Below are 22,472 nucleotides of genomic sequence, written 5' to 3'. Positions count from 1 at the left end.
ACAGTCAGAGGTAACGTCCTTTATAAAACTCATGTTAAACTTCTATTGTTATGACACTTAGCCACTAGTAGGAATACAATTGTCACTATTTATCACTGGTTTGAAGATGCTCAGTAAAAGAGCAATGGACCTCAATAGACTGATACAACATCCATTACTACAGGTCAACACTTAGAAAACAAAAAACTTCAGTGATATATATTTTTTATTGTTTTACAAGAAGCCTTGCATCCAATACAGTAGTGTTGTCAACAGAAACATCAATGTCACAGCAGTGTTGCAATTCACCAGTTTAACACTCTCCCATCCCTATAAATGTAAAGCCAGGAGGATCTATCAGAGAACCAAGGAGTCTTGGTCTGAGGCTGGAGGCCGTAGCCTGGGGATGAAAGTAGTTTAGCTCTGGCCTCCCAGGGTGTGCTTGTCAAACAGGTACTCTGCCATCTTGTTTTTGACAGCATCCATCTTGGTGAGGTTGGTGATGTGGTCTCCCAGCTTCTTAATGGCCTCCACCTGCTCATTTAGGTAATGGGTCTCCAGGAAGTCACACAGCTAAAGAGGGAAAGCACAGGTCAGACAAGAGAATGAATACAGACATTGTAGATACAGTAACACACAAGAGCCTGGTGGTAATGGCATAAGGGCAGATAATGAGGCGTTTCCAGCTTTGATTTTTTTTTTAACTAGGCAAGTCAGTTAAGAACAAATTCTTATTTATAATGACATCCTAAGGTGGAACAGTGGGTTCCCGTGTTCAGGGGCAGAATAGTTCTCTTGTCAGCTAGAGGATTCAATCCAGCAACCTTTGTTAGAGGACCAAAGCTCTAACCACTAGAGAACCTGCCGCCCCTTATGCATTGTGCATATGTGGACTATTGTGTGCGTGTGAAGAAGCAGGTCACACAATCCTGTGTCATTAGTTATCAGAGCTACAACATCCTGATCATCTCCTAGGACAGTACCTGTATTCTATGTGATACATACATGTGGTGTGGGTTCACCATAACTTACATGGGGGTCAACCTTGTCAGAGGCAATCTTGTGCAGGTCCAGTAGGGCCTGGTTCACATTCTTCTCCAGCTGCAGAGCACACTGCATGGCCTCCAGCCCATTGCCCCACTCATCACGTTCTGGCTTCTATACAGGACAGAGAGAACACAGGAGGGTTAGGGGCTACAAGCAGACATTAAGGTAAGATAAAGTGAACAGAGTTTATACCCCTCACACTTTCAGTTCAGTGGTTAGAGGCAGTATGTTTAGGACTATTACAGGTTCTCTAGATCAACTTGACTCTGTAGACACTTTCCTCCATGGAGTAAAGACATTCTCTATCAGTTTACAATATAAGTATTTGAAGCTCAAGGCGCACCTTGATGTCCTGGAGTAAAATGCGTCCACCTCTCTTGTTCTGGAAGGAGAGTAGCTTGTCGGCGTGTTCCCGCTCCTCGTCGCTGTTTTCCTTGAAGAAATGCGCGAAGCCACGCAGAGCCACATCGTCACGGGAGAAATAGAACGCCTGCGTGGATAAACAAAACAGAATGCTGTCATGTTTGTCATTTTTTCTTCTAACCACACTGATCTTGTTGTGGCAACTAAGCTTGATGATATAGGCATGAATCTAGAGTCTAGTCCGTAGTATACTTTGTAACCTGACAATTAATTGTTACGCCCTCTGACCAAGGTAGGATAGATTCCCGGCTTCATTTCAATGCTATACCTACCTGGAGGGTGTTAATAGCCTTCACAGAGATAAATTATTGGCTATAAATTGCCTAGACCTACAGAAAAGTCAAGTGAAGACATTTAGACCCAGGTATAATAATAATACAGGTAGAACACGGTCATCTTGGTAGACTCCTTACCATTGAAGTGTAGGTGTAGGAGGCAAACATCTCCAAGTTGATCATCCGGTTAATGGCAGCTTCGCAATCGTGGTGATAGTTCTGGCGGATCTGAGACTCCATCTCGTCAGATTTTATTTTATATCGAAATGAAAGTACAAAAATAGAGTTTCTTAGAATATTTCGCTATTATTAGTTCAAGGAAGTGTTATGTTATCAATCCGTAATGTTCTATAATGCGGGACGAAGGCAGGGGAGTTCCGTTCAATCACTGTTGAAGCAAGAACTTCTTCATGAGTCTTCTCAGACTTGTGAACTGGAAGGAGTCTTGTTCGCTCTATTTATTGTTCCAAACGGAATGCGTCAGTGAAATCCACCCTCACAGAGCGTAGCCAATCACCTTTAGAATTTCAACAGGGACTAGGCGGGTCATTTAAAGACGAGCCCACTCATACACATGACCTAAAGCAAAGATTATTTATTATATTGACAAGAGAGCCGAGTGACCACTCTAACAATGGAAATACATGTGCTCAACAAATGAAGACAGGCAAGATCAGGTGGGACCATTCTAGCCAATGAGAGGGCAGGTACGTGTGTGAACACCACGCACAAATAAACTTCATTTTTCTCAAAGTTTCCGGAATACCACATGCATCCACATATATCAGTACATTTGTAAAAGTTTAAACATTACGAAACTGCTATTCGATCATAATCCTCAAGTAATTTGAAAGAAAGATTTTGGGCAGAGTAAATGCTCTCGCCTTGACCCCTTCATCTCGCACTGTTAGTTTAAAACAAACTTTGTTTATTTCAAAGTAACATTCTATTGGAAACAACTAAAGCAGAAGTATCAGCCAAAAGCAATGCTACAGTGCAGGTCTAACTACAGAAGTTATTGTTGAAAAATGTGTGTGTGTTATATCCTTAGAAAAAAATAGGAAGATTTTGAACACTCATTCTAATATTAGACTAATTTAGAAATAGTCTACATCTACGTTTGATTTAGGATATAAAAGGAATTGAACTTTGAGATGCAGTTCTGTAAACTTCTGTTTCATTCTCTAAGAGCACATGTTTCAATAACACATGTAGCTTAATTGTTTACCTTTTCCAGAATGCAGTCAAAAGAAAAACTGTAGGGTTTATCACACTTTTTTAAATATCAGCTCAATTTTCAGTATGAGGTATGGGAATATAGTAGTGGACAGAGAAAGAACGGCTGGCTTTTGTAGAAATGGTATTTGATGATACACCTTTCGGTTTCAAATTACATATTGTACTTCACAAATGGTACGTCAAAGTTGTTTACATTAGAAATAACTACACAAAATCAGTAGCTACATACATCTAACTATACATAGGTTATTAAGCTAAAACTGTGAAGTGGAAACCTTTTTACAGCCAATGAAAATCAAAGACGACAGTAATAAAGTACCATCCTAACAACTTCAGTTCACATGACCTGATCTTCCACAACTGTTGACAGGGTGCTTTCAGGGTGCTGAGTTATTGCTCAATACAGCCATGTAGTTGAAACGTCATTGGTATTCATAAGAACTAGAACTGTGTTCGAATACTCATACTAACCGCACTAACCATACTACTTGTGATGTAAGTGGAGTATGTAGTATGGTTATTGGTCCTAGTATGGATATAGTTAGTATGCCAAAAGTTCCCGGATGTCATACTAAATTAGCCAAAATACGAAGAATACAAGCAGTGGACATTATTTCCGTGCTTTCAGGGCCCATAATGCAATTATTCAGAAAACGGGCGTGGCCACACAACATTTTCAGATTTTAAGAAAATGGTGGAAAATATTCAGCCGAAGTCAGACGAGAGCCGATACAATTTCATTGCTTTAACTAATTATGACAAATGTTAAGAAAAAGTTCAGCGATGTAATGAATTTTCAAACAAGTTACATTACAATTCTTAAGCTACGCTATCCTTACAAACCGCATAGCGTATCCTTGCAGTAGTATGTACCGTTATGTTAGCTAGCTACCTAACATACATATAGTTGGCTATTAAGCCATCAGGCTTAGCTAAATGGTATGGCCATTGTGTGTTCTTAATGGACATTGTTAATTCACTCTGGCTATCTACTCCAATTTCAGAGCACTCTCATCTGAGTGCACCAAATCGCAGATTAATTGATGAATTTACAAACGTAACACCCATTGAATGTAACCGGTGTCAGTAAACGTCTGCAAAATAATTGTAATTAAATTGTTGCCAGCAACACAGTTACAGTCACCAATGCTCTGGATAACATGAAAACAACCTACCCAGCTCTGCCAGGGCGAGTAAAATGGTCAGAGTGAGGTGTTCTCTCATTTGTGTCTGGAAGTAGCTAGCAAGCTAGCCAAAGTTAGCCATTTAGCTTTGGTGCTTGACTGCCGTTGTGAGGTCAGAAAGCTCGGATCAACCCTACTCCTCGGCCAGAGCTTCCAGTGTGGGCTCTGAATGCTCAGAGAGCAAAACGCTTTGAATGTACGAACGGACAATCTGACAACGCTCTGAATTTACGAACGCCCAGAGCGAACTCTGGCACTTCAGATTGAATTTACAAACACACCCGAAATCGTATGATGTCTAGCTAGTAATTAGTTATGGTAACAAGCTAGCAAGAGGTTGCATAGCAACAGCATCAGCTTCCGGTAGACAGTCCACAAACCTATTTTGCATGAAGAAACAACCTGTCATGTATGAGAAACGTTTTGAATATCTGGGATTTCCCTCTTCACAATGCAGAAAGACTGCATTTAATCAGTGGGCACCACACATTTATAATTAATTAACATAATTGTTTTCTTTACTAAAGTAGAGGTTATTATTATTATTGTTGCTAAAGGAACTACATAGGTGTTAACATTGGTTAATGTTGGTTTCTCAAATGATTGCCTCGCCTGGTTCACCAACTACTTCTCTGATAGAGTTCCATGTGTCAAATCGGAGGGTCTGCTGTCCGGACCTCTGGCAGTCTCTATGGGGGTGCCACAGGGTTCAATTCTTGGACCGACTCTCTTCTCTGTATACATCAATGAGGTCACTCTTGCTGCTGGTGAGTCTCTGATCCACCTCTACGCAGACGACACCATTCTGTATAGTTTTGGCCCTTCTTTGGACACTGTGTTAACAACCCTCCAGGCAAGCTTCAATGCCATACAACTCTCCTTCCGTGGCCTCCAATTGCTCTTAAATACAAGTAAAACTAAATGCATGCTCTTTAACCGATCGCTACCTGCACCTAACCGCATGTCCAACATCACTACTCTGGACGGCTCTGACTTAGAATACGTGGACAACTACAAATACTTAGGTGTCTGGTTAGACTGTAAACTCTCCTTCCAGACCCATATCAAACATCTCCAATCCAAAGTTAAATCTAGAATTGGCTTCCTATTTCGCAACAAAGCATCCTTCACTCATGCTGCCAAACATACCCTTGTAAAACTGACCATCCTACCAATCCTCTACTTCGGCGATGTCATTTACAAAATAGCCTCCAATACCCTACTCAACAAATTGGATGCAGTCTATCATAGTGCAATCCGTTTTGTCACCAAAGCCCCATATACTACCCACCATTGCGACCTGTACGCTCTCGTTGGCTGGCCCTCGCTTCATACTCGTCGCCAAACCCACTGGCTCCATGTCATCTACAAGACCCTGCTAGGTAAAGTCCCCCCTTATCTCAGCTTGCTGGTCACCATAGCATCTCCCACCTGTACCACACGCTCCAGCAGGTATATCTCTCTAGTCACCCCCAAAACCAATTCTTTCTTTGGCCGCCTCTCCTTCCAGTTCTCTGCTGCCAATGACTGGAACAAACTACAAAAATCTCTGAAACTGGAAACACTTATCTCCCTCATTAGCTTTAAGCACCAACTGTCAGAGCAGCTCACAGATTACTGCACCTGTACATAGCCCACCTATAATTTAGCCCAAACAACTACCTCTTTCCCTACTGTATTTAATTAATTAATTAATTTTGCTCCTTTGCACCCCATTATTTTTATTTCTACTTTGCACATTCTTCCATTGCAAATCTACCATTCCAGTGTTTTACTTGCTATATTGTATTTACTTTGCCACCATGGCCTTTTTTGCCTTTACCTCACTTATCTCACCTTATTTGCTCACATCGTATATAGACTTGTTTCTACTGTATTATTGACTGTATGTTTGTTTTACTCCATGTGTAACTCTGTGTCGTTGTATGTGTCGAACTGGTTTGCTTTATCTTGGCCAGGTCGCAATTGTAAATGAGAACTGTTTCTCAACTTGCCTACCTGGTTAAATAAAGGTTAAATAAAAATAAAAAATAAATAAAAACATTATTTAAAAAAAAAAGAGATAGCACTAAGAAAGTAGCAGAAATGTGCACACAGTTGTTTTGAATGCATTTTATCGAAGGGAAAGAATAATAGTCTTGAACGTTTTTGGTAACATAGTGATACATTCTTATATCCTGTACAATGAGTAATTCAACTACAAAATACTAGTTTCCTCCCATTTTTTAAAAACCTTTGCCCCCACCCACAAGGTGTATAAACAACAACAATAGATCTGCGTATTCCTTCAAAGCTCAGTTGTCCTGAGTCTGCACAACTCTGCCAGGACCTAGGATCAAGAGAGACACTCAAGTGTTTTAGTACTATATCTATTGACACAATGATGAAAATAATCATGGCTTCTTAACCTTCAAGCTGCATACTGGACCCTATTCCTACTAAACTACTGAAAGAGCTGCTTCCTGTGCTTGGCCCTCCTATGTTGAACATAATAAACTGCTCTCTATCCACCAGATGTGTACCAAACTCACTAAAAGTGGCATTAATAAAGCCTCTCTTGAAAAAGCCAAACCTTGACCCAGAAAATAAAAAAAACTTTTAGAAAGGCTGTTGCGCAGCAATTCACTGCCTTCCCGAAGACAAACAATGTATACGAAATGCCTCAGTCTGGTTTTAGACCCCATCATAGCACTGAGACTGCACTTGTGAAGGTGGTAAATTACCTTTTAATGGCATCAGACCGATGCTCTGCATCTGTCCTCGTGCTCCTAGACCTTAGTGCTGCTTTTGATACCATCGATCACCACATTCTTTTGGTGAGATTGGAAACCCAAATCGGTCTACACGGACAAGATCTGGCCTGGTTTAGATCTTATCTGTCGGAAAGATATCAGTTTGTCTCTGTGAATGGTTTGTCCTCTGACAAATCAACTGTAAATTTCAGTGTTCCTCAGGGTTCCGTTTTGGGACCACTATTGTTTTCACTATATATTTTACTTCTTGGGGATGTCATTCGAAAACATAATGTTAACTTTCACTGCTATGCGGATGACACACAGCTGTACATTTCAATGAAACATGGTGAAGCCCCAAAATTGCCCTCACTAGAAGCCTGTGTTTCAGACATAAGGAAGTGGATGGCAGCAAACTTTCTACTTTTAAACTCGGACAAAACAGAGATGCTTGTTCTAGGTCCCAATAAACAAAGATATCTTCTGTTGAATCTGACAATTAATCTTAATGGTTTTACAGTCGTCTCAAATAAAACTGTGAAGGACCTCAGCATTACTCTGGACCCTGATCTCTCTTTTGACGAACATATCAAGACTGTTTCAAGGACAGCTTTTTTCCATCTACGTAACATTGCAAAAATCAGAAACTTTCTGTCCAAAAATTATGCAGAAAAAATAATCCATGATTTTGTTATTTTGTTCAGGAAGACTGAATCTGCAATAGGTAAGCAGCTTGGTTTGAAGAAATCAACTGTGGGAGTAATTATTAGGAAATGGAAGACATACAAGACCACTGATAATCTCCCTCAATCTGGGGCTCCACGCAAGATCTCACCCCGTGGGGTCAAAATGATCACAAGAACGGTGAGCAAAAATCCCAGAACCACACGGGGGGACCTAGTGAATGACCTGCAGAGAGCTGGGACCAAAGTAACAAAGCCTACCATCAGTAACACACTACGCCGCCAGGGACTCAAATCCTGCAGTGCCAGACGTGTCCCCCTGCTTAAGCCAGTACATGTCCAGGCCCGTCTGAAGTTTGCTAGAGAGCATTTGGATGATCCAGAAGAAGATTGGGAGAATATAACTTTTTGGTAAAAACTCAAGTCGTCGTGTTCATACCTACTGTGAAGCATGGGGGTGGAAACATCATACTTTGGGGCTGTTTTTCTGCAAAGGGACCAGGACGACTGATCCGTGTAAAGGAAAGAATGAATGGGGCCATGTATCGTATGATTTGGAGTGAAAACCTCCTTCCATCATCTAGGGCATTGAAGATGAAACGTGGCTGGGTCTTTCAGCATGACAATGATCCCAAACACACCGCCCAGGCAACGAAGGAGTGGCTTCGTAAGAAGCATTTCAAGGTCCTGGAATGGCCTAGCCAGTCTCCAGATCTCAACCCCATAGAAAATCTTTGGAGGGAGTTGAAAGTCCGTGTTGCCCAGCAACAGCCCCAAAATATCACTCACTGCTCTAGAGGAGATCTGCATGGAGGAATGGGCCAAAATACCAGCAACAGTCTGTGAAAACCTTGTGAAGACTTACAGAAAACGTTTGACCTCTGTCATTGCCAACAAAGGGTATATAACAAAGTATTGAGATAAACTTTTGTTATTGACCAAATACTTATTTTCCACCATAATTTGCAAATAAATTAATAAAAATCCTACAATGTGATTTTCTGGATTTTTTTTCTCATTTTGTCTGTCATAGTTGAAGTGTACCTATGATGAAAATTACAGGCCTCTCTGGTCTTTTTAAGTGGGAGAACTTGCACAATTGGTGGCTGACTAAATACTTTTTTGCCCCACTGTACCTACACGTACGCTACGGTCACAAGACGCAGGCCTCCTAATTGTCCCTAGAATTTCCAGGCAAACAGCTGGAGGCAGAGCTTTCTCCTATAGAGCTCCATTTTATGGAATGGTCTGCCTATGCATGTGAGAGACGCAGACTCGGTCTCAACCTTTAAGTCTTTACTGAAGACTCATCTCTTCAGTGGGTCATATGATTGAGTGTAGTCTGGCCCAGGAGTGTGAAGGTGAACGGAAAGGCTCTGGAGCAACGAACCACCCTTGCTGTCTCTGCCTGGCCTGTTCCCCTCTTTCCACGGGGATTCTCTGCCTCTAACCCTATTACAGGGGCTGAGTCACTGGCTTACTGGTGCTCTTTCATGCCGTCCGTAGGAGGGGTGCGTCACTTGAGTGGGTTGAGGGCACCCCCCCTTGGGTTGTGCCGTGGCGAAGATCTTTGTGGGCTATACTCGGCCATGTCTCTGGATGGTAAGTTGGTGGTTGAAGATATCCCTCTAGTGGTGTGGGGGCTGTGCTTTGGCAACGTGGGTGGGGCTATATCCTTCCTGTTTGGCCCTGTCATCGGATGGGGCCACAGTGTCTCCTGACCCCTCCAGTCTCAGCCTCCAGTATTTCTGCTGCAGTAGTTTATGTGTCGGGGGGCTAGGGTCAGTTTGTTATATCTGGAGTACTTCTCCTGTCCTATCTGGTGTCCTGTGTGAATTTAAGTATACTCTCTCTAATTCTCTCTTTCTCTCTTTCTTTCTCTCTCTCGGAGGACCTGAGCCCTAGGACCATGCCTCAGGACTACCTGGCATGATGACTCCTTGCTGTCCCCAGTCCACCTGGCCGTGCTGCTGCTCCAGTTTCAACTGTTCTGCCTTGTGATTATTATTATTTGACCATGCTGGTCATTTATGAACATTTGAACATCTTGGCCATGTTCTGTTATAATCTTCACCCGGCACAGCCAGAAGAGGACTGGCCACCCCTCATAGCCTGGTTCCTCTCTAGGTTTCTTCCTAGGTTTTGGCCTTTCTAGGGAGTTTTTCCTAGCCACCGTGCTTCTACACCTGCATTGCTTGCTGTTTAGGGGTTTAGGCTGGGTTTCTGTACAGCACTTTGAGATATCAGCTGATGTACGAAGGGCTATATAAATACATTTTATTTTATTTTATTTGAATAAATACAAATACAATAAGATAATAGATACAAAACAAAAACATGAAGAACAAAAATTAATCAACTCTAATTAGCACATGTAGGATAGTATGCAAGTGTGTGTGCATGGACTTTGCAGATGTATTTCTCACATGTGCAGCACATAGTATTTGTTTTACAGTCCTTCGTTGGGGGGCAGAATTGGCATCTCCTCCTCTTGCGAGCTGGAGCGTCAGGTGGATCAGGACAAGAATCAACCCCCTGAATAGCTTTCACAAGCGCTGCAGAGGTACTCCCTTCTTTGAATGTGTGGGGTTACAAGTGCCTTTCCCAGCTGCTCCAGGAACACCCTCCTCTTGTTCTGCTTATCATGCATCCAGGTAGGGTTGATCTTGTTCCATATTATGACGACATTGTATGAGGACACATCAATGATGTTGGGGAAGATGACCAGGGGCCAGCGGGCAGTCATCTTTCTGCAGCTGTAAGTTCCAATCATCTTGTCCAGGTTGTCAACGCTTCCTTTGTTGTGGTTGTAGTCCAGGATGATGGCTGGTATCCTGTCCTCATGATCACTGATCTCAGCCGTTATGTGCAGTGTTCTCAGGAGGACCACATTCTTGTTCCTCTTTGGTAGGTAAAAAACTAGGGTGGTGGTGGTGTAGGCAAACTTTGATGAGAAGGCCGCTCTCCCCATTGTTGTGAGGAATGCAGGGGGGAGCTCAGACTTGTTCTTTATAACTGCGCCAACCATGGTGATCTTCCTCTTTAGGAGCTGCTGGCTGAGTTCAATAGAAGTGAAGAAATTGTCACACGTGACATTGTGCCTCCTCAGTCCATCTGTCACATCAAGCACAACCCCCATCCCCTGGTTCTTCTCTGGGCCTCCACCGGTCGGCTTCCCTGTGTAGACTTGCATCTTCCAAGCGTAGCTGGATTGTGTATCACAGGCCACCCATGTCTTGATGCCATACTTTGCTGGCTTGCTGGGCATATACTGCAAGAAAGGACAGCAACCTTGTGACAAAAGAGATTACTATCATTAATTAGTATCAGTGTCACAGAAAACAATCACATAAATCAATGATATTACAGCAATACAATATAAAATTGACAGTGAAAATCACTTACATTACAGCCACTCCACCCACTTCTTCCTCTCTTATGGCCGCCAGTTTGTCTCTCACACGTCTTGCAGGTCTTTTCTCATGGTTATCAAATCATAGCATTCTTGAGAAAGTGTGGAAGACTTTCAGTGGCATTGTGGCACGGAAAATCGCCCTTCCACTCTTTGCATCCCAGAGACTACATGTAGCCTCGTCTCGGGACCTATACACACCTGCTAAGATTAGCAGCCCTATGTAGGCACGCAGGTCAATCTCATCCATACTTTTCTAGTTGTCTCCATATTTTTGGAAACCCTCCAAATTTGTCATCTCCAGGATGATTTTTTTTGATGGCTGGTGTGATGAACATGTAGAATGTTGAGGTGGTGTCCTGGGCATGGGAAACTGCATGTCTTGTGGGCCCTGGGGTCATCCTTATGACATTTTGTGCTGCCATCCTGCCTTGGTTGTCATATGGTGACAAGGACCATGTTATTTTGCTATTCTTTGACAAAAATGTCTCTTTTAACTTGGGGGAGGTCTTCTTCATCTGAAGATGATGCATCGTGCTCTGGGTTGTATTCTTCCCCATCTTCTTCTGATACCTCCTCCTCTACTAAATAATTGTTCTCTTGTTCCTCCTGGACATCTGAAAAATCAGCAAGGAGAGAACTGGGAGGACTGTCATTTGCAGCACCTTTATAGCTTCTGACTGCATTCCCCATTAGTAAACAATGCTTTCAAGAAATGTTGGATCATTCAGAGATCCTCACTGAACTTCTGGAGAGAGTTTGCTGCACTGAAAGTAAAGGGGCTGAATAATTTTGCACGCCCAATTTTTCAGTTTTTGATTTGTTTAAAAAGTTTGAAATATCCAATAAATGTCGTTCCACTTCATGATTGTGTCCCACTTGTTGTTGATTCTTCACAAAAAAATACAGTTTTATATCTTTATGTTTGAAGCCTGAAATGTGGCAAAAGGTCGCAAAGTTCAAGGGGGCCGAATACTTTCGCAAGCGACTGTAGATAACCCTTGAAGTGTGTGTTCTGCTCTCTGTTACTTTGACCAACTGTTAGATTGAGCCTAACTTTATAGCTTAATGTTTTCATTATGAGTGCAAACAAAGTTTTGGAGACAATGAGACGAAGCCCTTTCAGACTTTTGGGAGTGACAGTCTTACTGTATGCTTAAACCGGTGTTGCAAAAGGCTTGTGACATACCTAGCATTCTTTTTCTTTGCAATAAGTGACATCACTTTTTAACTAAATTATGTGTCATGCTTTGTTTGTTGTTTGTTGCAAATGTTCCTGTAATTGCTGTAATTTCAACTGTTGTTAGTCAGCAGCAAACCTTATGAACTGTTGTTAGTCAGCAGCAAACCTTATGAACTGTTGTTAGTCAGCAGCAACGCATATGAACTGTTGTTAGTCAGCAGCAACGCTTATGAACTGTTGTTAGTCAGCAGCAAACCTTATGAACTGTTGTTAGTCAGCAGCAACGCTTATGAACTGTTGTTAGTCAGCAGCAACGCTTATGAACTGTTGTTAGTCAGCAGCAACGCTTATGAACTGTTGTTAGTCAGCAGCAAACCTTATGAACTGTTGTTAGTCAGCAGCAACCCTTATGAACTGTTGTTAGTCAGCAGCAACCCTTATGAACTGTTGTTAGTCAGCAGAAACCCTTATGAACTGTTGTTAGTCAGCTGCAACCCTTATGAACTGTTGTTAGTCAGCAGAAACCCTTATGAACAGTTGTTAGTCAGCAGCAACCCTTATGAACTGTTGTTAGTCAGTAACAACCCTTATGAACTGTTGCTAGTCAGCTGCAACCCTCACTCATTCAAAGTGACCTTGTTTAATCAGAAGGGCCAACTTCAGGAGTAAGCATTATTTATAATTAAGGGTTACACAGAGAAAGGCCTTGTTCATGTGAGCACAGCACAAACAGGTGTGTCCAGAAAGGCCTTGTACGCTGCTGCATAAAGTATGTAATATGCCAGGGAGATATACATACTGTAGCTAAGAAAGTAATACCAAGTGTATGTTGTGTAGTAAGCTGTCAGTAGCCCATGTCTTTACCCTATTAATTGTGTCCTTTTCCCCCTCATAACTTAGCCTACTGTTCTGACTTGGTGGTGCACATGTAGCCTATAGCCTGTTTAAGAGAAATGTCATTATCAAATATTGTAAGAGCTTTCATTGTCTGCTTATATGCCCCCTTTATTTATCCTATTGTTCTGACTTGGTGCACAGGGAGAATACTGTAAGATCGGCCCATGTTCTGAATTCTGTCGTTGTACATTTCAAAAGTGCTGAACAAATAGTTATATTAACTATGTTTGTCCTACCTCGCACATTGTCTTAATCAAAATTACGGATTGCCTCTTATCTGCTCGTCGTCCCCTTATGCCATAATTTGTACTTCTCAATTGTCAGTAGGAAATCACATTTGTTTAAGCAAGTCAGCCATATCAGCTATGTGTTTTTTTAAAGGCAGCAATTGAGGCTGAATGAACTGTATTGCTGCCAGGTGTAGCAGTCGTAAGTTGGGACTGCTGTTGGAACAACTTTATGTCGGTGACTACTCTTCTTTAACAACAGAAGCTCACAAGGGTTTCCCTAAAAGCTGTCTGGCTTTAAACATATTCTGTACAGAAAGTGAATAGCTTAATCAATTGACAGTGACAGAATTAGATTACTTCCCAAGCAAATTCCATGTTATGCCTCCTCCGCTATAGACTATTGTAGCTCAGACTGAATGTCAAAGAAACTAAACAATGCTATTCCCATATGCATCGAAGTCATGTCTTTCCAGGGTATTTTCAGCTTGTTTCTAGCATAAAGCATACTGAATCAAAGTGCTGCTATAGATCACTTAATGTAATCAGATCTGTTTTATTTTATTCCAAATCGTAAGATAACAATGGGAAGGCCTGTGCTTTTTAAAAAAAAATCTTAAATAAAAGGTAGGCTTATGGCATACCCTCTCATACCCCCTCAATTTCAGTACTGGTTTTAACTTAACTGCCCTTCACAGACATGGAGGGAGGCTATTTAAAGAGTGCATTGTGGGTGGAGGAATTGAATGACAAATCTATGGATATAGCAGCTTATAGCCCAATTCTGTCTGTCAAACAGGTAGAGCTACATCTTATTTATTAAATAAGAAGAAATAGGCTCCAACACAAAGCCCTCTTGTTGTAAGTAAAGTCTAATTAAATGAAGACGGTTTAAATGAATTATTCATATTCCAATTTGCCAATGTTCTGCACCATCAGCTGTTCATTTCCAATTGATTGTGCCGTGACTGCTGCTTCAAGTTTCAGCACCACAATGTAAGTAACTAAAATCTGGCTTATTGTGATGTCAATAACTTGTATAAATACATCATGGGCAAGAAACATATTGTTTTTCTTAAAATCAATTATAGTAGTAGCAAGCTATCAAAGTTGACCTCCGGTCCTCAAATGCTCTCCTTCTCACACTGAACAGAACATAGGCTATAGGCTAGTCTACGCGCAAGATATAGCATTTTTTGGACGAGGCCTAATCAAAAATAATTTTCTGAGGAAATCTTTGACTCTCTTCCTGAACTCTCACTGTAGGCCTACACAGCACAGCATTGGTTAGGCAGAAAAAATAAGGTTTTGATCAGCAAGGGCAGAGCAGGCCTCAGGGTTGGAATATCCGTTGCAGTGTGTAATGCTGTCTAGTTTTATTTACGCTATCCCAGCATCTATCTTAGAAATATAACTTTGCTCTGTGCTTCTCTGAGGATGCACTTCGTAGCCTATAGCCTATAGGCTGTGAAACATTTGATTGAGACCACGCTAAATAACCTATAAGCAGACTTCATATTGCATTTCAACCAGAGAATCAGGTGGAATCGGGCATCGGATATGTTGCCTAATAAGCAACTAATTCTAAAACACTGAGAAATATTGAAATTTCATCAATTACAAATTACATGACCCTCCCCTGGACTAGATTTAAAAAATACTAAACTCTCCCCTTGACTGAAATTGAAAAAGCATGACCCTCCCCTACATTCCTCCAGGTACCCACCCTGTACATTTTTATCCATCTCTTAGCATTACAATTTTATCGTGCAAACTAAGAATGTTCTTAAGTTAAAGTTATAAACAGAAGTGATAGTAATACTATAAATGATTAACCGTTACACAACTCTTCTGAAGGGTGACACAGCGTTTTTAGTCTGTACTCTTTCCCCCTCCCCCTCTATTCCTATTTGTCTCCCTCCTTCCCACTCTTTCTCCTGTCATAACCTCCCATTGGTTGTACTACAGTATGGACTGACTCAGGCTCTGCCCTGGCTGTATTTCTGCTTTGTCATTGTGACTCAGCATTCTGGAGACCCAAACAGAGACGGAAGAGGACGCAAAATGTTCACTCCCTCAATGGTTCTGTTTCAATGGAAATCAAGGACTAAGCAGACCGCTATTGCATAGCATGAAGGCCATCACTTTCCGCTATCACCTTGACAATGGTGGAAGGAGACTAGGTCTCATGACTGTGGAAACAGACTTGAACGGTGATGAGGGCGAAAACGTGCTGAGACCAGGAAAAAAGGGAAGAAGTAGAGAACAGCAGTAACATACTATGTAACTTACTAAGGCATTTTAAACAAATAGCTGTAATATGGTTGTTTCTGATGAATGTTGGAGGGGAAATACACCAACTTTCCTGATCATTTGGCCAATGTACCTCAATCACAACTCAAGTAACAATATTTTTCAATATTACTTTAAAGTGTTGGTCTAACTAACAGTTTAGAAAATCACCACCAAACCCCTTGTTTTTTCACATTTAATAGTTTCCAGTGTGTATCAAGAATGATCCACCTCATATAGGGACATACAGCCAATTTAACACAACTGCGGGAAGCATTGGATTCAACATGGGACAGCATCCCTGTAGAATGTTTCAACACCTTGTAGAGTCCTTGTCCCAATGAATTGAGGATGTTCTGAGGGAAAAAGGGGCGTTTGCAACTCAACATCAGGAAGTTGTTCTAAATGTTTTATACCCTCAGTGTACATATACAGTGCCGTACAACAGTATTTTCCACCATTCTGATTTTCACTATTTTTTTGCATTTCCAGGTCCTGAGGCATCAAAGCATCTCCAATCCATCATACTACCACCACTATGCTTGACTGTTGGTATGAGGTTCTTACTGTGGAATGCAGTGTTTGGTTTTCGCCAGACATAATGGGACCCATCCGTTGTATAGGAAATCATGTCCAGTCCTAATAGGCTGAAGATTATATTATGAATAAAAGAATTGTATTGGTCTACCTGGAAACAGAGAGACTAATTTCTTTGGACTTTTCAGACTAATTGTATTACTCCAAAATGAATGAAAATAATAATAATAATTATTATTATCCTGACACCATCTAAAATATAATTTTCCCTTCTAGAAATGAGCCCAATACCATATCAGTCCATATTATCAGGCAGGTGTGTTATTTAGCAATAAGCATGATAACCTGTTGCATGGGGTTGCCCATCTACATTTACCCCAGTGTGCTAATAATTAGCTAGATCATGAACTCAAAACATTATCTTGTTGTTAGCAACATGGGCTATTGCTGACTTGACTGTCCCTAACTTTCCTCTGCTAGTCAGCCAAGGATGTATAAACACTGAATAATGTAAGCCTATATGTTACAACAGAATTCTGTTACTGCCTTATCCATGCTATGTTGTTGTCTCTCTTGTCGTGATGTGTGTTTTGTCATATATTTCTATTCACTTTAGCCCCCGTCCCTGCCTGAGACCTTTTGACTTTTGGTAGACCGTCATTGTAAATAAGAATTTGTTCTTAACTGACTTGACTAGTCAAATAAAGGTTAAAAAAAATATATAAATAAAATAAAATACATTTAGCCCTCTGGGGGTGATTACCATTTTTTAACTGGTTGTTCAGATCAGTACCGTGTCCGTTGAATTCAATGCTGCCCACTGTTCCGTCTTACAGAACGAAACCATAGTTAATGCTAATACTTGGCAATATCATGGTGAGATTGACCAATAGAAGCTCTCTATAGTTTACAACCCCTACTGGATTGGCTGTTGAAACCTAACCTGCTGTCAGCTTGCTAACAAACACTTGGCAAGCCATTCTGGGCGATGCTAGCATGGCTAAGCGATGCATTGCTGTATACATATACCCCCTAAACCAAGCTGTTTCTAAAAACTCAGGTTTTCAAATGGTGCAGTTCACTTATTTATAAGAGCAGAAATAAATGTAAGATTAATGGGAAGCTGGGATCTTCCTCTTAACAGTGGCCATCAAAGGTGCTTTCAAAGTGTGTTTCTCCCCTGGTTGCATTAAGAATTGTTGTGTAACGACTGCGCACAAGGGCCTCAGGTGGAATTTTTAGGATTTGGGATGTCAATTTGTATCCTTATATTTAGTATGATACAGTGCATTCGGAAATAATTCAGACCCCTTGACTCTTTCCACATTTTCTTATGTTACAACCTTATTCTAAAATGGATAGAACACATTTTCCCCTCATAAATCTACACCCAATACGACCTAATGACAAAGTGAAAACAGGATTTCAGATATTTTTACAAAAATGAGAAATACCTTATTTACATAAGTATACAGAGCCTTTGCTATGAGACTCGAAATTGAGCTCAGGTGCATCCTGTTTCCATTGATCATCCTTGAGATATTTCTACAAGTTGATTGGAGTCCACCTGTGGTACATTCAATAGATTGGACGTGATTTGGAAAGGCACACACACCTGTCTATATAAGGTCCCACAGTTGCCAGTGCATGTCAGAGCAAAAAAACAAGCCATGAGGTCCAAGGAATTGTTCATCGAGCTCCGAGACAGGATTTTGTTGAGGCACAGATCTAGGGAAGTGTACCAAAAAATGTCTGCAGCATTGAAGGTCCCCAAGAACACAGTGGCTTCCATCATTCAAAAATGGAACCCTAACCCTAACTGAGCAATCGGAGAAGATGGGCCTTGGTACAGGAGGTGACCAAGAACCCGATGATCACTCTGACAGAGGTTTAGTGTTCCTCTGTGTTGATGGGGGAACCTTCCAGAAGGACAACCATCTCTGCAGCACTCCACCAATCAGGCCTTTATGATAGAGTGGCCAGACGGAAGACACTCCTCAGTAAAAGGCACATGACAGCCCACTTGGATTTTACCAAAAGGCATCTAAAGACTAGATTCTCTAGTCTGATGAAACTAAGACTGAACTCTTTGCTCTATTTTTTAAAAAGTATTTTTGATTATTTATTGAATATTCGAAACATACAATATACTTGCAGTGAAGCAGCTCAATAACTACATCATACCAGTCATCCAACAGATTCCCATTCAGAGCGACACACAGAAGCATCCAGGATCAATGACCTGCTCAAGGGCATGTTGACCGATCTACCACCAGGCCAAAAAACGTTAACCTGAACCCTCCAATAGCCCCCCCCCCCCACACACACACACAGTTCCCCAATAGCTGTCCCTCAACCATTCGAGACCCCTCCCACGTCCCCCCCCAGGAAGAAATAAATCAAATAAAAAATACTATTAATTCCATTCCCCACCCCAAAGAACCCCCCCAACGCACCAACAACCAAGACAATGAACTAAAGAGAAAAAAGGAAAAGACAGAAGAAAACAGCAAACAACAATGCAACAAATATATAATAAATAATACATTTAAAACAAAGGACATTAAGGACAACTAAAATCATAACTTCAATGCCAACTGTATATGTTTGTGTGCATGTCTTGCAATATTACTTGTATGTGTGTGTTCTTGTATGTGTTGATTTGAATGAGAGTGTGTGTATAACAACAACAAAACATATCTAGTTAACAGAAGAAAGGAAGACAAAATAAGGACAGAAGAAAAAGGAAAAGAAAAAGGACAACAAAGTGAAACCTCTAAAGAAACAAGAGACCATAATACAAGAAACAGCCCTATAGAGAGATAGAACAACAACAACGCAGCCACTGCCAGCTAGCCTACTTCAGCAGTACTGTATCATTTGAATTATTTTAGTCAATAAGATTCCTGCTACATAAGCTTAACTTTCTGAACATTCGAGACGTGTAGTCCATTTGTCATTCCAATCTCCTTTGCATTAGCGTAGCCTCTTCTGTAGCTTGTCAACTATGTGTCTTTCTATCCCTGTTCTCTCCTCTCTGCACAGACCATACAAACGCTCCACACCGCGTGGCCGCGGCCACTCTAATCTGGTGGTCCCAGCGCGCACGACCCACGTGGAGTTCCAGGTCTCCGGTAGCCTCTGGAACTGCCGATCTGTGGCCAACAAGGCAGAGTTCATCTCAGCCTATGCCTCCCTCCAGTCCCTCGACTTCTTGGCACTGACGGAAACATGGATCACCACAGATAACACTGCTACTCCTACTGCTCTCTCTTCGTCCGCCCACGTGTTCTCGCACACCCCCCGAGAGCTTCTGGTCAGCGGGGTGGTGGCACCGGGATCCTCATCTCTCCCAAGTGGTCATTCTCTCTTTCTTCCCTTACCCATCTGTCTATCGCCTCCTTTGAATTCCATGCTGTCACAGTTACCAGCCCTTTCAAGCTTAACATCCTTATCATTTATCGCCCTCCAGGTTCCCTCGGAGAGTTCATCAATGAGCTTGATGCCTTGATAAGCTCCTTTCCTGAGGATGGCTCACCTCTCACAGTTCTGGGCGACTTTAACCTCCCCACGTCTACCTTTGACTCATTCCTCTCTGCCTCCTTCTTTCCACTCCTCTCCTCTTTTGACCTCACCCTCTCACCTTCCCCTCTACTCACAAGGCAGGCAATACGCTCGACCTCATCTTTACTAGATGCTGTTCTTCCACTAACCTCACTGCAACTCCCCTCCAAGTCTCCGACCACTACCTTGTATCCTTTTCCCTCTTGCTCTCATCCAACACTTCCCACACTGCCCCTACTCGGATGGTATCGCGCCGTCCCAATCTTCGCTCTCTCTCCCCCGCTACTCTCTCCTCTTCCATCCTATCATCTCTTCCCTCTGCTCAAACCTTCTCCAACCTATCTCCTGATTTTGCCTCCTCAACCCTCCTCTCCTCCCTTTCTGCATCCCTTGATTCTCTATGTCCCCTATCCTCCAGGCCGGCTCGGTCCTCCCCTCCCGCTCCGTGGCTCGACGACTCATTGCGAGCTCACAGAACAGGGCTCCGGGCAGCCGAGCGGAAATGGAGGAAAACTCGCCTCCCTGCGGACCTGGCATCCTTTCACTCCCTCCTCTCTACATTTTCCTCTTCTCTCTCTGCTGCTAAAGCCACTTTCTACCACTCTAAATTCCAAGCATCTGCCTCTAACCCTAGGAAGGTCTTTGCAACCTTCTTTGCAACCGACATCCCTCCTGAATCCTCCTCCCCCTCCCCCCCTCCTCCCTCTCTGCAGATGACTTCGTCAACCATTTTGAAAAGAAGGTCGACGACATCCGATCCTCGTTTGCTAAGTCAAACGACACCGCTGGTTCTGCTCACACTGCCCTACCCTGTGCTCTGACCTCTTTCTCCCCTCTCTCTCCAGATGAAATCTCGCGTCTTGTGACGGCCGGCCGCCCAACAACCTGCCCGCTTGACCCTATCCCCTCCTCTCTTCTCCAGACCATTTCCGGAGACCTTCTCCCTTACCTCACCTCGCTCATCAACTCATCCCTGACCGCTGGCTACGTCCCTTCCGTCTTCAAGAGAGCGAGAGTTGCACCCCTTCTGAAAAAACCTACACTCGATCCCTCCGATGTCAACAACTACAGACCAGTATCCCTTCTTTCTTTTCTCTCCAAAACTCTTGAACGTGCCGTCCTTGGCCAGCTCTCCCGCTATCTCTCTCAGAATGACCTTCTTGATCCAAATCAGTCAGGTTTCAAGACTAGTCATTCAACTGAGACTGCTCTTCTCTGTATCACGGAGGCGCTCCGCACTGCTAAAGCTAACTCTCTCTCCTCTGCTCTCATCCTTCTAGACCTATCGGCTGCCTTCGATACTGTGAACCATCAGATCCTCCTCTCCACCCTTTCCAAGTTGGGCATCTCCGGCGCGGCCCACGCTTGGATTGCGTCCTACCTGACAGGTCGCTCCTACCAGGTGGCGTGGCGAGAATCCGTCTCCTCACCACGTGCTCTCACCACTGGTGTCCCCAGGGCTCTGTTCTAGGCCCTCTCCTATTCTCGCTATACACCAAGTCACTTGGCTCTGTCATAACCTCACATGGTCTCTCCTATCATTGCTATGCAGATTTAGCAGACATCAGAGCAATTATTCACCTCTTAATCTTCCTTTCCCCTTCTGATGACCAGGTGGCGAATCGCATCTCTGCATGTCTGGCAGACATATCAGTGTGGATGACGGATCACCACCTCAAGCTGAACCTCGGCAAGACGGAGCTGCTCTTCCTCCCGGGGAAGGACTGCCCGTTCCATGATCTTGCCATCACGGTTGACAACTCCACTGTGTCCTCCTCCCAGAGCGCTAGGAACCTTGGTGTGATCCTGGACAACACCCTGTCGTTCTCAACTAACATCAAGGCGGTGGCCCGTTCCTGTAGGTTCATGCTCTACAACATCCGCAGAGTACGACCCTGCCTCACACAGGAAGCGGCGCAGGTCCTAATCCAGGCACTTGTCATCTCCCGTCTGGATTACTGCAACTCGCTGTTGGCTGGGCTCCCTGCCTGTGCCATTAAACCCCTACAACTCATCCAGAACGCCGCAGCCCGTCTGGTGTTCAACCTTCCCAAGTTCTCTCACGTCACCCCGCTCCTCCGCTCTCTCCACTGGCTTCCAGTTGAAGCTCGCATCCGCTACAAGACCATGGTGCTTGCCTACGGAGCTGTGAGGGGAACGGCACCTCAGTACCTCCAGGCTCTGATCAGGCCCTACACCCAAACAAGGGCACTGCGTTCATCCACCTCTGGCCTGCTCGCCTCCCTACCACTGAGGAAGTACAGTTCCCGCGCAGCCCAGTCAAAACTGTTCGCTGCTCTGGCCCCCCAATGGTGGAACAAACTCCCTCACGATGCCAGGACAGCGGAGTCAATCACCACCTTCCGGAGACACCTGAAACCCCACCTCTTTCAGGAATACCTAGGATAGGATAAAGTAATCCTTCTCACCCCCCCCTCCCTTAAAAGATTTAGATGCACTATTGTAAAGTGGCTGTTCCACTGGATGTCATAAGGTGAATGCACCAATTTGTAAGTCGCTCTGGATAAGAGCGTCTGCTAAATGACTTAAATGTAAATGTAAATGATTCTAAAATCTAAAATATTTTTTGATTTGTTTAACACTTTTTTGGTTACTACATGTTTCCATATGTGTTATTTCATAGTTTTGATGTCTTCACTATTATTCTACAATGTCAAATATAGAAAACCCCTTGAATGAATAGGTGTGTCCAAACTTTTGACTGGTCCTATATTCTGGAGACTGAGACAGGGGTGGTCGGGGGTCATTTCCTCACTAACAATCACCTCTTTCTGTTA

At 42.9% G+C, this 22,472-nt stretch overlaps 1 protein-coding gene across 1 annotated transcript; it reads right to left on the bottom strand.

Annotated features, from left to right (window-relative positions):
- Window positions 1-302: 302 nt before the first annotated feature.
- Window positions 303-2,187, bottom strand: LOC115123160 (ferritin, middle subunit-like). The gene is made up of 4 exons (XM_029652484.2): window positions 1,863-2,187; window positions 1,370-1,516; window positions 1,012-1,137; window positions 303-552 (listed from the first exon to the last, which is right to left on the bottom strand). The coding sequence occupies exons 1-4, from the start codon at window positions 1,962-1,964 to the stop codon at window positions 397-399; spliced, it is 531 nt and encodes a 176-aa protein (XP_029508344.1). The 5' UTR covers window positions 1,965-2,187; the 3' UTR covers window positions 303-396.
- Window positions 2,188-22,472: the final 20,285 nt, after the last annotated feature.

This window comes from Oncorhynchus nerka, linkage group LG26 (assembly GCF_034236695.1).
Source record: "Oncorhynchus nerka isolate Pitt River linkage group LG26, Oner_Uvic_2.0, whole genome shotgun sequence".
In the NCBI taxonomy this organism is placed as follows: Eukaryota; Metazoa; Chordata; class Actinopteri; order Salmoniformes; family Salmonidae; genus Oncorhynchus; species Oncorhynchus nerka.
The sequence above is the reverse complement of the archived record's forward strand: the minus strand, read 5'-3'. Positions and strand labels throughout refer to the sequence as shown.